This window comes from Mobula hypostoma, chromosome 8 (genome assembly GCF_963921235.1).
Source record: "Mobula hypostoma chromosome 8, sMobHyp1.1, whole genome shotgun sequence".
Lineage (NCBI taxonomy): Eukaryota > Metazoa > Chordata > Chondrichthyes > Myliobatiformes > Myliobatidae > Mobula > Mobula hypostoma.
In genome coordinates this window covers 101,868,208-101,878,414 of record NC_086104.1, presented here as the reverse complement: position 1 = coordinate 101,878,414, position 10,207 = coordinate 101,868,208, and the positions used below count along the sequence as shown (strand labels likewise).

General features: G+C 46.6%; 1 protein-coding gene across 2 annotated transcripts in view; it reads left to right on the top strand.

Annotated features, from left to right (window-relative positions):
- The first annotated feature begins 1,161 nt into the window (after positions 1-1,161).
- The window catches only part of LOC134350793 (thrombospondin-2-like), a 132,845-nt gene continuing 123,799 nt past the window's right edge, over positions 1,162-10,207 (top strand). The window contains exons 1-4 of one of the 2 annotated variants that reach the window (XM_063056487.1): positions 1,162-1,269; positions 1,603-1,680; positions 1,784-2,337; positions 2,527-2,605. In XM_063056487.1, the coding sequence (XP_062912557.1) occupies positions 1,608-1,680; positions 1,784-2,337; positions 2,527-2,605 (706 nt within the window). In that variant the 5' untranslated portion in view covers positions 1,162-1,269; positions 1,603-1,607. Of the gene's footprint in view, positions 1,360-1,602; positions 1,681-1,783; positions 2,338-2,526; positions 2,606-10,207 lie in introns of both variants that reach the window. The other variant, XM_063056488.1, reaches the window with a different exon arrangement.

Here is a 10,207-nt window from a genome sequence, read left to right as displayed (position 1 = left end):
TCAGGAGACCTAATCTCCCCAATGGGCTAATCCAGTCGAGATATTAATCCAGTTTGAGTTAATTCAGTGTTTAATCCAGTACCAGGGTTAAATCGGCGCAGGTATTACTCCGGTCTATGCTAATGTCATACTCGGCGGGAGGAGTTCATTCGGCGCGGATGTTAACTCACTCAACCCAGAGGCCGTCGCGCTGCTGTCGGAGAGAGAAGGGATAGCTATTTACCACTTCTTCCAGCCCCGTCTCCTCTTAAACCTGGTTGCGCCTGAACTGCACGCCGCACACTTTGCTCGAAGCTGGAGTTTTATATTGAAGAAATCCGGTTAAAGCAGTATAGAGAACGAGAACCTATTGCCGGGTTTGGCCGTCGCCACCTTCATCCCACCCAGTGCCAGCGAACGCGCTCTCCGCGGCAACTTCAGAACTACCGTTGTTTGGTGACAGGCCGCTTCTCTAGAACCACCGAACTGTTTCAATACTTTTGAGAAGTCACGACTGCCAATATTCACTTTTAAACACACACTTTCTAAATAATCCGCTCTTTACTGTAACCCTGGACAAAATAATCCCGGGAAATTTGACACTGTGGATTAACACTGCCACGATGAATGTTCCTATTAATCTAGCTCTGTATATGTAATATATCCATTAAATGTTTATGTTAGTTGGTGAATGGGTGGGTTTTATTTCACTCTTTGATTCTCTCTCTCTTCCTCCCCCCCCCCACTGTCTTTCTTTCTCTCTCTCTCTCTCTCCACGTGGTAAATCTCAGAATTCCGCACAATCCTTTGCGATTTGTTATTAATTTACAATAGTCACATTGATGTCAGGTTCCTTCACACGCGAGGGCTGGAGACTGACTCCTCCTGTCCTGGCGGCCCTGATTTCGGCAAAGATGTGGGGTGCGGGGGGGGGGGGAGAAGCGAAGGAGGAGGGCTGTGGCGCGGAGGGAGCCGTCACGGGGACGGGGACGGGGACGCGGGGGGGGGGGTGTCCCAGAATTTTGGCGAGGTTCCGCAGCCGGCACCGCAGAGGGACGCTGTCCGGTTGCGGAACAAGGCGGGTGTGAGGATTATGTAACTTCTCTCGAGGCATAGTGGCACCACTTCCACCACCACCACCCCCCCTCCGACTTCCTGGATGATTGACAGCCCCCACAGGAGGGTATATAAAGAGCGGATCGCGGTGAAGCCCAGCTACTCCTGGGCTGCTGGTTAGAGCGACGGCTGACGTGCCCAGTGAGTGCGAGAGGGAGCGAGAAAGAGAGACAGGTTAGCCAGCGACACACACACACACACACACAAACACAGTTCCCCGTCAACAGATTACTTACTATATCGAACACCGATTTCAAATACTGGGTGAGAGACGTTTTAAATCGATTGCAACGTAGACGCGCAGAGAAAAACTTGCAATAAAAACAATTAATTTCCATTGATCTGTATTAAGTTAAAACATTTAACTTTCTTTCTTGGGAAACTGCTCACCGTTTGTGTTAAATTCAGAATTTGCTTCACTCAAGTGCAGAGGTTTCGGTGTAAGTGGGAAAAGAGGTTGGAGTGGGTTTGGATGCGGTTTTTCAAGACGGTTGTGCTCTGTTGTAGGGCTGATGATGCCGAGAGAAGAGTTGCGTTGGCTGCTGCTTTGGATGCTGGCGATGGGAACCGGGGCACAGTCTGTCGGTAAGTAAAGAGCCCCAGTCTTTGGGCTGCGGCGCCGTGCCCCGTCTCAGCCGCCGGGCTGGCCAGCTGCTGGCTGACTCTCACTGTGTAATGTGCTCCCTAGATGATGTCTCCGAAGAGGAGGTTACCTACGACCTGTTCGCCATCAGCAACGTGAACAGACACACGGCTGGAGTGAAGCTCTTTCGAGGCCCCGACCGCAACAACCCGGCTTTCCGGTTCAGCCGGTTCGACCAGATACCGGCAGCCTCCGGGGAGAAGTTCGGGGAGATCGTGAGGCTCATGCAGTACCACGAGGGCTTCATCCTCTGGGCCAGCGTTAGACAGGACCGGAACAGCCAGGGGACATTACTGTCCATCGAGGGTCCGGGTTACAAGCGGCAGCTGGAGATCATCTCCAACGGACTGGCCAACACGCTGGACTTCCAGTACACGGTGGAGAGGTCCCAGAACCTGGTCTCCTTCCAGGATGTGGACATCGCTGATTCCCAGTGGAAGAACATCACCATCCATGTGAGCGGAGAGAATGCCAACCTGTACGTGGGCTGTGAACTTGCTGATAGCTTCATCCTTGACGACCCGTTTTACGAGCAATTGACCTCAACTAACAGCAGGCTCTACGTGGCGAAAGGACTCACGCCGGGAAAGAACTTCAAGGTATGTCATTGGGACCTAATCGCCAATCGCTAGTGATAAAGCCGCGTCCCGCGATCACATTACCAACAATCTAGTCGGCGCCCAGGATGTCGCCAATAATCCCACGTAATCGCCTCTATTGAGACTGCAGACCTGTTCTGAGAACGACTTCCTGGTAAGGAGTTAATGATGTTATTGTCTTGTCCGCAGGGCTTCCTGCAGAACGTCCAGTTCATTTTTGGCGCGTCCATAGCGGATGTTCTCAGGAGTAAAGGCTGCTTTCAGCCAGGTAAGAATGAATTCTCAGCTGCGTTTAGGATGATTTTGAATCGTTTTGTGGTTCTGTTCAGAAATACACCAGGGAGAATGGGCAATCGCTGTATGAAACGTCTGCCTTTTACTTTTTTTTTTAGCGTCAGGCGTCTGTGGCGTTAATGAAAGTTTCTCAGTGTGTTAACAGTCTGCACGGGATGACAGACTGGGTGGATGGTGTATTTTGGTTTGATCCCACCCACAGGGTTAAACACTGTTGTCATATCACAATAATAGATCTCAGTCTTGGTTCAGTGGGTTAAACTCTGAAGGTCGTGGGGCCAATGGTTCCTCAATCTGAGCATTAAAGTCTTATGCTGGGCTCTGGTGACAATGACGGATGAGGAATGAGATGTTGAGATGATCTCTTGTGATCTTGTTTAGGGGTGTCCTTGCCAGTACCAATTCCTCACCAGCAGTATTTACAACAGAGCCTCTTGACTGGCCATTACCTTCTTGCTGGCTATCCTGGTTGCTGTTTAATTCCAATGCCCATTCCAACCCTGCATGTCTGTCCCTGGCCTCCTCTTTTGCCACATCGAGGACACTCTCAGGTTGGAGGTACAACCTGTCATATTCCACCTAGGTAGCCTCCAACCTGACTGCATAAACATCGTTTTCTCCTTTCAGAAATTCATCCCCTCCGCCTTCGCTCTTCTTCAATTCCCACCCTGATTTCTTACCTCTTCTAACCTCCTTTCACCTCCCCCTGGAGCCCTTCCTCCCCTCTTTTCTCCTATGGTCCACTCTCCTTTCCTATCAGATTCCTTCTTCTCCAGTCCTTTACCTTCCCCACCCACCCGGCTTCACCTATCACCTTCCATCTACTCTTCTTCCCCTCCGCCCCACCCTTTTATTCTGGCATCTTCCCCCTTCCCTTCCAGTCCTGAAGAAGGATCTCGGCCCAAAATGTCATCTGTTCACTCCTCACCATAAATGCTGCCTGACCTGAGTTGCTCCAGCATTTTGCATGTGCTGTTGTGGGCTGTTACTTGATCTGTGGGGACTGGCTACTGTATGTCTTATGAAGCAACAGTAACCACTTCAACAAGTGCTTCAGTGACTGTATAGTGTTTTGGGCATGGTGAACGGTGTCACTTAAAAAACAAAAGTTTTCTTTCTTATTCACAAACAAAGAGAGTTGGAGAATGTTTTTGTGTGTTTCTGAAGTCTTGTGAGATTAAAAGACTGGGGTGTCTAAGTCAGAAAGAATGAATATCATAAAACAAGAGATTCAGCAGATGTTAGAATCTAGAGCAGCACACACAAAATGCTGGAGGAACCCAGCAAATTAGGCAGCAGCTATGAAGGGGAATAAGCAGTTGACATTTCAGCCCGAGACCCTTCATCGGAACTGGAAAAGAAGGGGGAAGGTTCCAGAATAAGAAAGAGGGTGAGGGGAAGGAATACAAACTAGAGGGAGTGGATGAAGTAAGAAGCTGGGAGGTGATAGGTGGAAAAGGTGAAGGGCTGAAGAAGGAGAGGAGAGTGGACCATGGGAGAAGGGTAAGGAGGAGGGGCACCAGAGGGAGGTGATAGGCAGGTGAGGAGAAGAGAAGGGGTAAGAGGGGAGACAGAATGAGGAATGGAAGAGGAGAGAAGAGGGAGTGGAAAGTTGGAGAAATTGATTTTCATGCTATCAGGTTGGAGGCTATCCAGATGGAATATAAGGTGTTGCTCCTCCAACCTGAGTGTGGCCTCATTATGGTCAGAATGGGAATGGGGATCAGAATTAAAATGGTTGGCCTTGGGGAAATCCTGCTCATTGTGGATTGAGTGCAGGTGCTCAACAAAGCAGCCCCCAATCTACATCGGGTCTCACCAAAGTAGAGGAGGCTGCACCAGCAGCACCGGATGTAGTAGGTAACCCGACAGACTTGCAGAGAAGTGTGGACTCACCTAGATGTCCTTAATGTGGTTATGTTACCTGAGAGGTAAGAGGACTTGGCATTGATTTCTGAGTCATTACCTTTGTTTGATTTAAGATTCCTGTTTTGGATAGATTGCTGGTTGCTTCAAAAGGAAAACCCCCTCACAAACTGGAATAGTATGTAGTTAGATGTTTTGAAAGATGTGTTGAAATATCAGGGCGGTCTACAGGACAGCAGCCTTCAGCAAAGTGTACTGCTTGTTTGGAACTGCAGCTGTTGGCTGTGAACCTTCAGAAACAATTTACAATGCCACAGTCCGAGAATCCATTAGGGAAGTAGTTGAAGTCATGAATGGCAAGGTGACGTCAGCTTGAGCCGGTCTGGCCATTCTCCTCAGATCGCTCTCATTAACAAGGTGTTTTCACCCACAAATCTTCTGCTCACTGGATGTTCTTTGTTTTTCGCACCATCCTCTGTAAGCTGTAAAGACTATTGTGTGTGCAAACCCCAGGAGATCAGCAGTTACTGAGATACTCAAATCAACTTGTCTGGCATCAGCAAACATTCCTCAATCAAAGTCACTTAGATCACGTTTCTTCCCCATTCTGATGTTTGGTGTGGACAACAACAGAACCTCTTGACCATGTCTGCATGCTTTTATGCATTGAGTTGCTGCCACGTGATTGGCTGATTAGATATTTCCATTACAAGTGTACCTAATAACAAAGCAGCACTCATGAATCAGAATCTCGCCCAGATTTATTTTATGCCTTTGTCTGACAAATCATGAGGAGATCAGTCATTTCAGGATTGAGCTGATTGTTGCAAATTAAAACAGAAAATATCCAACTGCAGTCACCTCTACATTGGTGAGGGCTGACGTAAATAAAGGGACCACCTTGTCGAGCACAAAAAGTGGAGTTTTCTGGTGGCCAAGCACTTTAATTTCTATCCCCATTCCCGTTCCAACATGTCGGTCCACAGCCTCCTCTTTTACCATGATGAGGCCACTCTCAGGATGGAGGAGCAATACCTTCCGCCTGCATAGCCTCCAAACTGATGGTATGAATATTGATTTCTCCTTCCAGTAACTTTTCCCTCCCTCCCTCTTCTGTTAATTACTCTGGCTTCTTATCTCTGCTCCTCACCTGCAAATCAGCCGCCCCGGGTCCCCTCCTTCCCTTTCTCCCATGGCCCACTATGCTCTCCTCTCAGATTCCTTCTTCTTGAGCTCTTTACCTTTTCTACTTATCACCTCCCAACTTTGTTCTTCATCCTCCCTCCCTCCTTCACCAATCACCTTCTAGCTTGTCTCCCTCCCCCTCCCCCACCCTCCTATTCTGGCTTCTACTCCCTTCCTTTCCAGTGCTGATGAAGGACCTCGGGCTGAAGCATTGACTGTTTATTTCTCTCCTCTCTACTATTGCCATGTACTTTCTACAGAATCTGCGCTGCCCTTCAAAGATGTTCCTCAGCCTGGAGAGTGCCTCAGGTTTTACTGTGGATAACTTGTGATCCAAACATTTTTTTAGCTGGTATAATTATTCAGCGAAACACACACAAAATGCTGAGGAACTCAACAGGTCAGGCAGCATCTGTGGCTCAGTCGGAAACACCAACCGTTTATTCCTCTCCATAGATGCCTGTCTGACCTGCCGAGTTCCTCCTGCATTTTGTATGTATCACTTTACACTGCACGCTGTAGGAGCAGTGCTGCTAGGATAATCAAGGACATGACCCACCCAGCCAACACACTTTTCGTCCCTCTTCCCTCTGGGAGAAGGCTCAGGAGATTGAAGACTCATACGGCCAGATTTGGGAACAGCTTCTTTCCAACTGTGATAAGACTGTTGAATGGATCCTGACCCGGATCTGGGCCGAACCCTCCAAATATCCGGACCTGCCTCTCGGTTTTTTTGCACTACCTTACTTTCCATTTTTCTATTTTCTATTTATGATTTATAATTTAAATTTCTAATATTTACTAATTTTTACTATTTTTAATATTTAATATTTGTAATCCAGGGAGTGGGAAGCGCAGAATCAAATATCGCTGTGATGATTGTACGTTCTAGTATCAATTGTTTGGCGACAATAAAGTATGTGCTGCTCCGGATCTGCAGAATCTCTTGTGTTTATAATTATCTGGTGCACTAGGGGGCAGACTACTCCACAGACATCAGTGTGTGCCCATGATAGGCAGTCTGGGAAGAGGCTGAGAAAGGGTTAACCTTTTAATATCCAACCTCTCCTTACAACTCATACCCTCAAATCCAGGCATCATTCCAGAAAGCTTCTTTTACACCCTCTCCACGGTCTCTACATCCCAATTACACACAATACTCCAAGCCCAATGGGTATATTTAAAGCAGGGGTTGATAGGTTCCTGATTAGTCAGGCCAACAAAGGTTACGGGGAGAAGACAAGAGAATGGGGTTGCGAGGAAACGTTGACAGATTTCTGTGTTACGGCCTGGTCTGGAAACACCGACACCCTTGAGCAGAAAATCCCACAAAAGGTAGTGGGTTCGGCTCAGTACACCATAGGCAAAGCCCTCCCAACCACTGAGCACATCTACGTGAAATGCTGTCAAAGGAAAGCAGCATCCATCATCAGAGATCCTCACCACCCAGGCCGTGCTCTTTCCTTGCTACTGCTGTCAGGTGGAAGGTACAGGTGCCTCAGGACTTGCACCACCAGGTTCAAGAACAGTTACTACCCCTCAACCATCAGGCTCTTGAGTAAGAGGGGATGACTACATTCACTTGCCCCATCGAGATATTTCCCACAACCAATGATCTCACTTTAAGGACTCTTTATCTCCATCTCATGTTCTCATTATTTATTGCTATGTATTTATACTTGCATTTGGACAGTTTGTTGTCTTCTGCACTCTGGTTGATCTTTCATTGATCTTGTTATAGTTACTATTCTGTAGATTTGCTGAGTATGCCCACAAGAAGATAAATCTCAGGGTTGTAAATGGTGACATATCTGTACTTTGATAATAATATTTATGTTGAACTTTGAAGTCATCCATAAAGGAATGATGGAAGAAACTCAATGCTGAATGGCCTAATTCTATCTTGTTCTAATTCTAATTCTCTCTTGTGTTTATGCTTTACTGCCCTGTTTTGTATTGGGGTGGTGGTGTTTCTGTCTCCTGCTGATGTGAAGCACCACAGGTCAATCCTCAAAAGTCTTGAGACTTTCTGGGTGCAGCCGTGCGGGTGTGAGCTGCTATGCTTTTAGAGGTGATGTGTATCAGATGCTGGCATGGTGGCATAAGTGGTAGAGCCACTTTCTCACAACCCCAGAGTCCCACATTTGAGTCTGACCTCCGGTGCTGCCTGCGTGGAGTTTGCACGTTCTCCTCAAAACCACATGTATTTCATCCTAGTTGGGGATAATTTATAGCAACCAATTAACCTGCCAGTAAGTTTCTGGGAGAATGGAGCAGCAGAACAGCACCCGAGATCAGACCTGTACCCATGTGAGGCTGTGGCACCAATTATTGATGTCTGTGTCCCTCAGCATGTAACACCTAGTCTAGCTTGGTGGAGACCTTGATGGTCAAGGCAGGGGTCTCTATAGTCTGTCACTTTCCACTCCCTTTTAGATGATCACCTGTTTCAAAACTGTTAGAATGTACAGGCCCTTCGCCCACAATGGTGTGCAAATCTTTTACCCTACTCCAAGATTAATCTCCCCCTATCCTCTGGTATTTCCCTCTGTTCTACTTTCGTCCATGTGCCAGTCTATGATCTTTTAAATATCCTTAATGTATCTGCCTCTACTACCAACCTTGTCTGCACGTTTCATGCACCCACCACTCGCTGTTTAAAAATTCTGCCTCTGAAATCCCTCCTACATTTTCCTCCAATCACCTTAAAATTATGCTCCCTCGTATTAACCATTTCTGTCCCGGGAAAAATTCTCTAGCTCTCCACCATATCAATGCATCTTATCATCTTATACACCTCTATCAGGTTACCCCTCATCCTCCTTCACTCGAAAGAGAAATAAAGGGTGGAATAAGAAAAGTATGACCACGTTAATGGGGCTGTATTGCAGGCCACCCAACAGTCCAAGGGATTTAAAAGAACAAATTTGTAAAAAGATTGCAGACTGTTGCAAGAAACACAGAGTTGTTATAGTATGTGATTTTTAACTTTCCACGTATTGACTGCGAATCCCATACTGTTAAAGGACTAGATGGGATAACGTTTATCAAATGTTCAGGAAAGTTTCTTTCATCAATACATAGAAGTCCCAATGAGGGAGCATGTGATACTTGACCTGCTATTAGGGAATGAGACAGGGCAGGTGTCAGAACTTGAGTAGGGCAACACTTTGCATCCAGGGAGTACAATGCCATTAGTTTCAAAGTAAATATGCAAAGAGATAGATCCGGTCCACGGGTTCAGATTCTAAATTAGGGGAAGGCCAATATTGATGGTATCAGAAAGGATCTGGCAAGAGTAGTTCTGGACAGGCTGTTTTCTGGCAAAGGTATTTTTGGAAAGTGGGAGGCCTTTAAAAATTAAATTTTGGGAGTACAGGGCTTGTATATGCGCGTCAGAATAAAAGGTAAATATAAAAAGTGTAGGGAACCTTGGTTTTCAAGAGATATTGAGGTCCTGGTTAAAAGAAAAAAGGAGGTGCGTAGCAGGCATAGGCAAAGAGGAACAAATGAGTACAAGAAATGCAAGAGAACACTTAAAGAAATCAGGAACACTAAAAGAAAGCATAAAGTTGCTCTAGCAGATAGGGTGAAGGAGAATCCTAAGGGATTCTACAAGTATGTTAAGGAGAAAAGGATTGCTAGGGACAAAATGGGTCCTCTGGAAGACCAGACTGGTAATCCATGTGTGGAAGCAAACCAGATAGAGGAAATCTTAAATGCATTCTTTACATCTGTATTTACTCGGGAGACAGATACAGAGTTTGTAGAAGAGAGGCAAAGCAGCATCAACTTCATGGACCCTGTACAGATTACAGAGGAGGAGCTGTTTGCTACCCTGAGGCAAATCAGGGTAAATAAATCCCCAGGGCCTGACAAAGTGCTCCCTTGGATCTGACGAGAGGCAAGTGCAGAAATTGCTGGGAAGGAGATATCCTTAGTGACAGGAGAGAGACCAGAGGATTGGAGGATAGCCAACGTTGTTCCGCTGTCTTAACATAAATGAGGAAATTATAGACCAGTGAGTCTGACATCAGTTGTGGAAGTTATTGGAGGGTATCCTAAGGAACTAGATATATACGTATTTGGATAGACATGGACTAATTGAGGACAGTCAGCATGGTTTCATGCATGGTAGGTTGTGTCTAACCAATCTTATAGAGTTTTTTGAGGGAAGTAACAGGAAAGTTGACAAAGGCAAGGCAATAGATGTTGTCTACGTGGAACACACACAAAATGCTGGGGGCACTCAGCAGTCCAGCCGAAGGGTCTCGGCCCATAACGTCGACTGTACTTTTTCCATAGATGCTGTCTGGCCTGCTGAGTTCCTCCAGCATTTTGTGTGTGTGTTGCTCGGATTTCCAGCATCTGCAGATTTTCTCTTGTTTGTTGTCTGTAAGGTCCTGCATGGGAGGCTGGTCAAGAAGGTTCGGTCACTCAGCATTCTGGATGAGGTAGTAAATTGGATTAGACAATGGTTTTGTGGGAGAAGTGAGAGACTGGTAGTAGAGGCCTCTGACTGGAG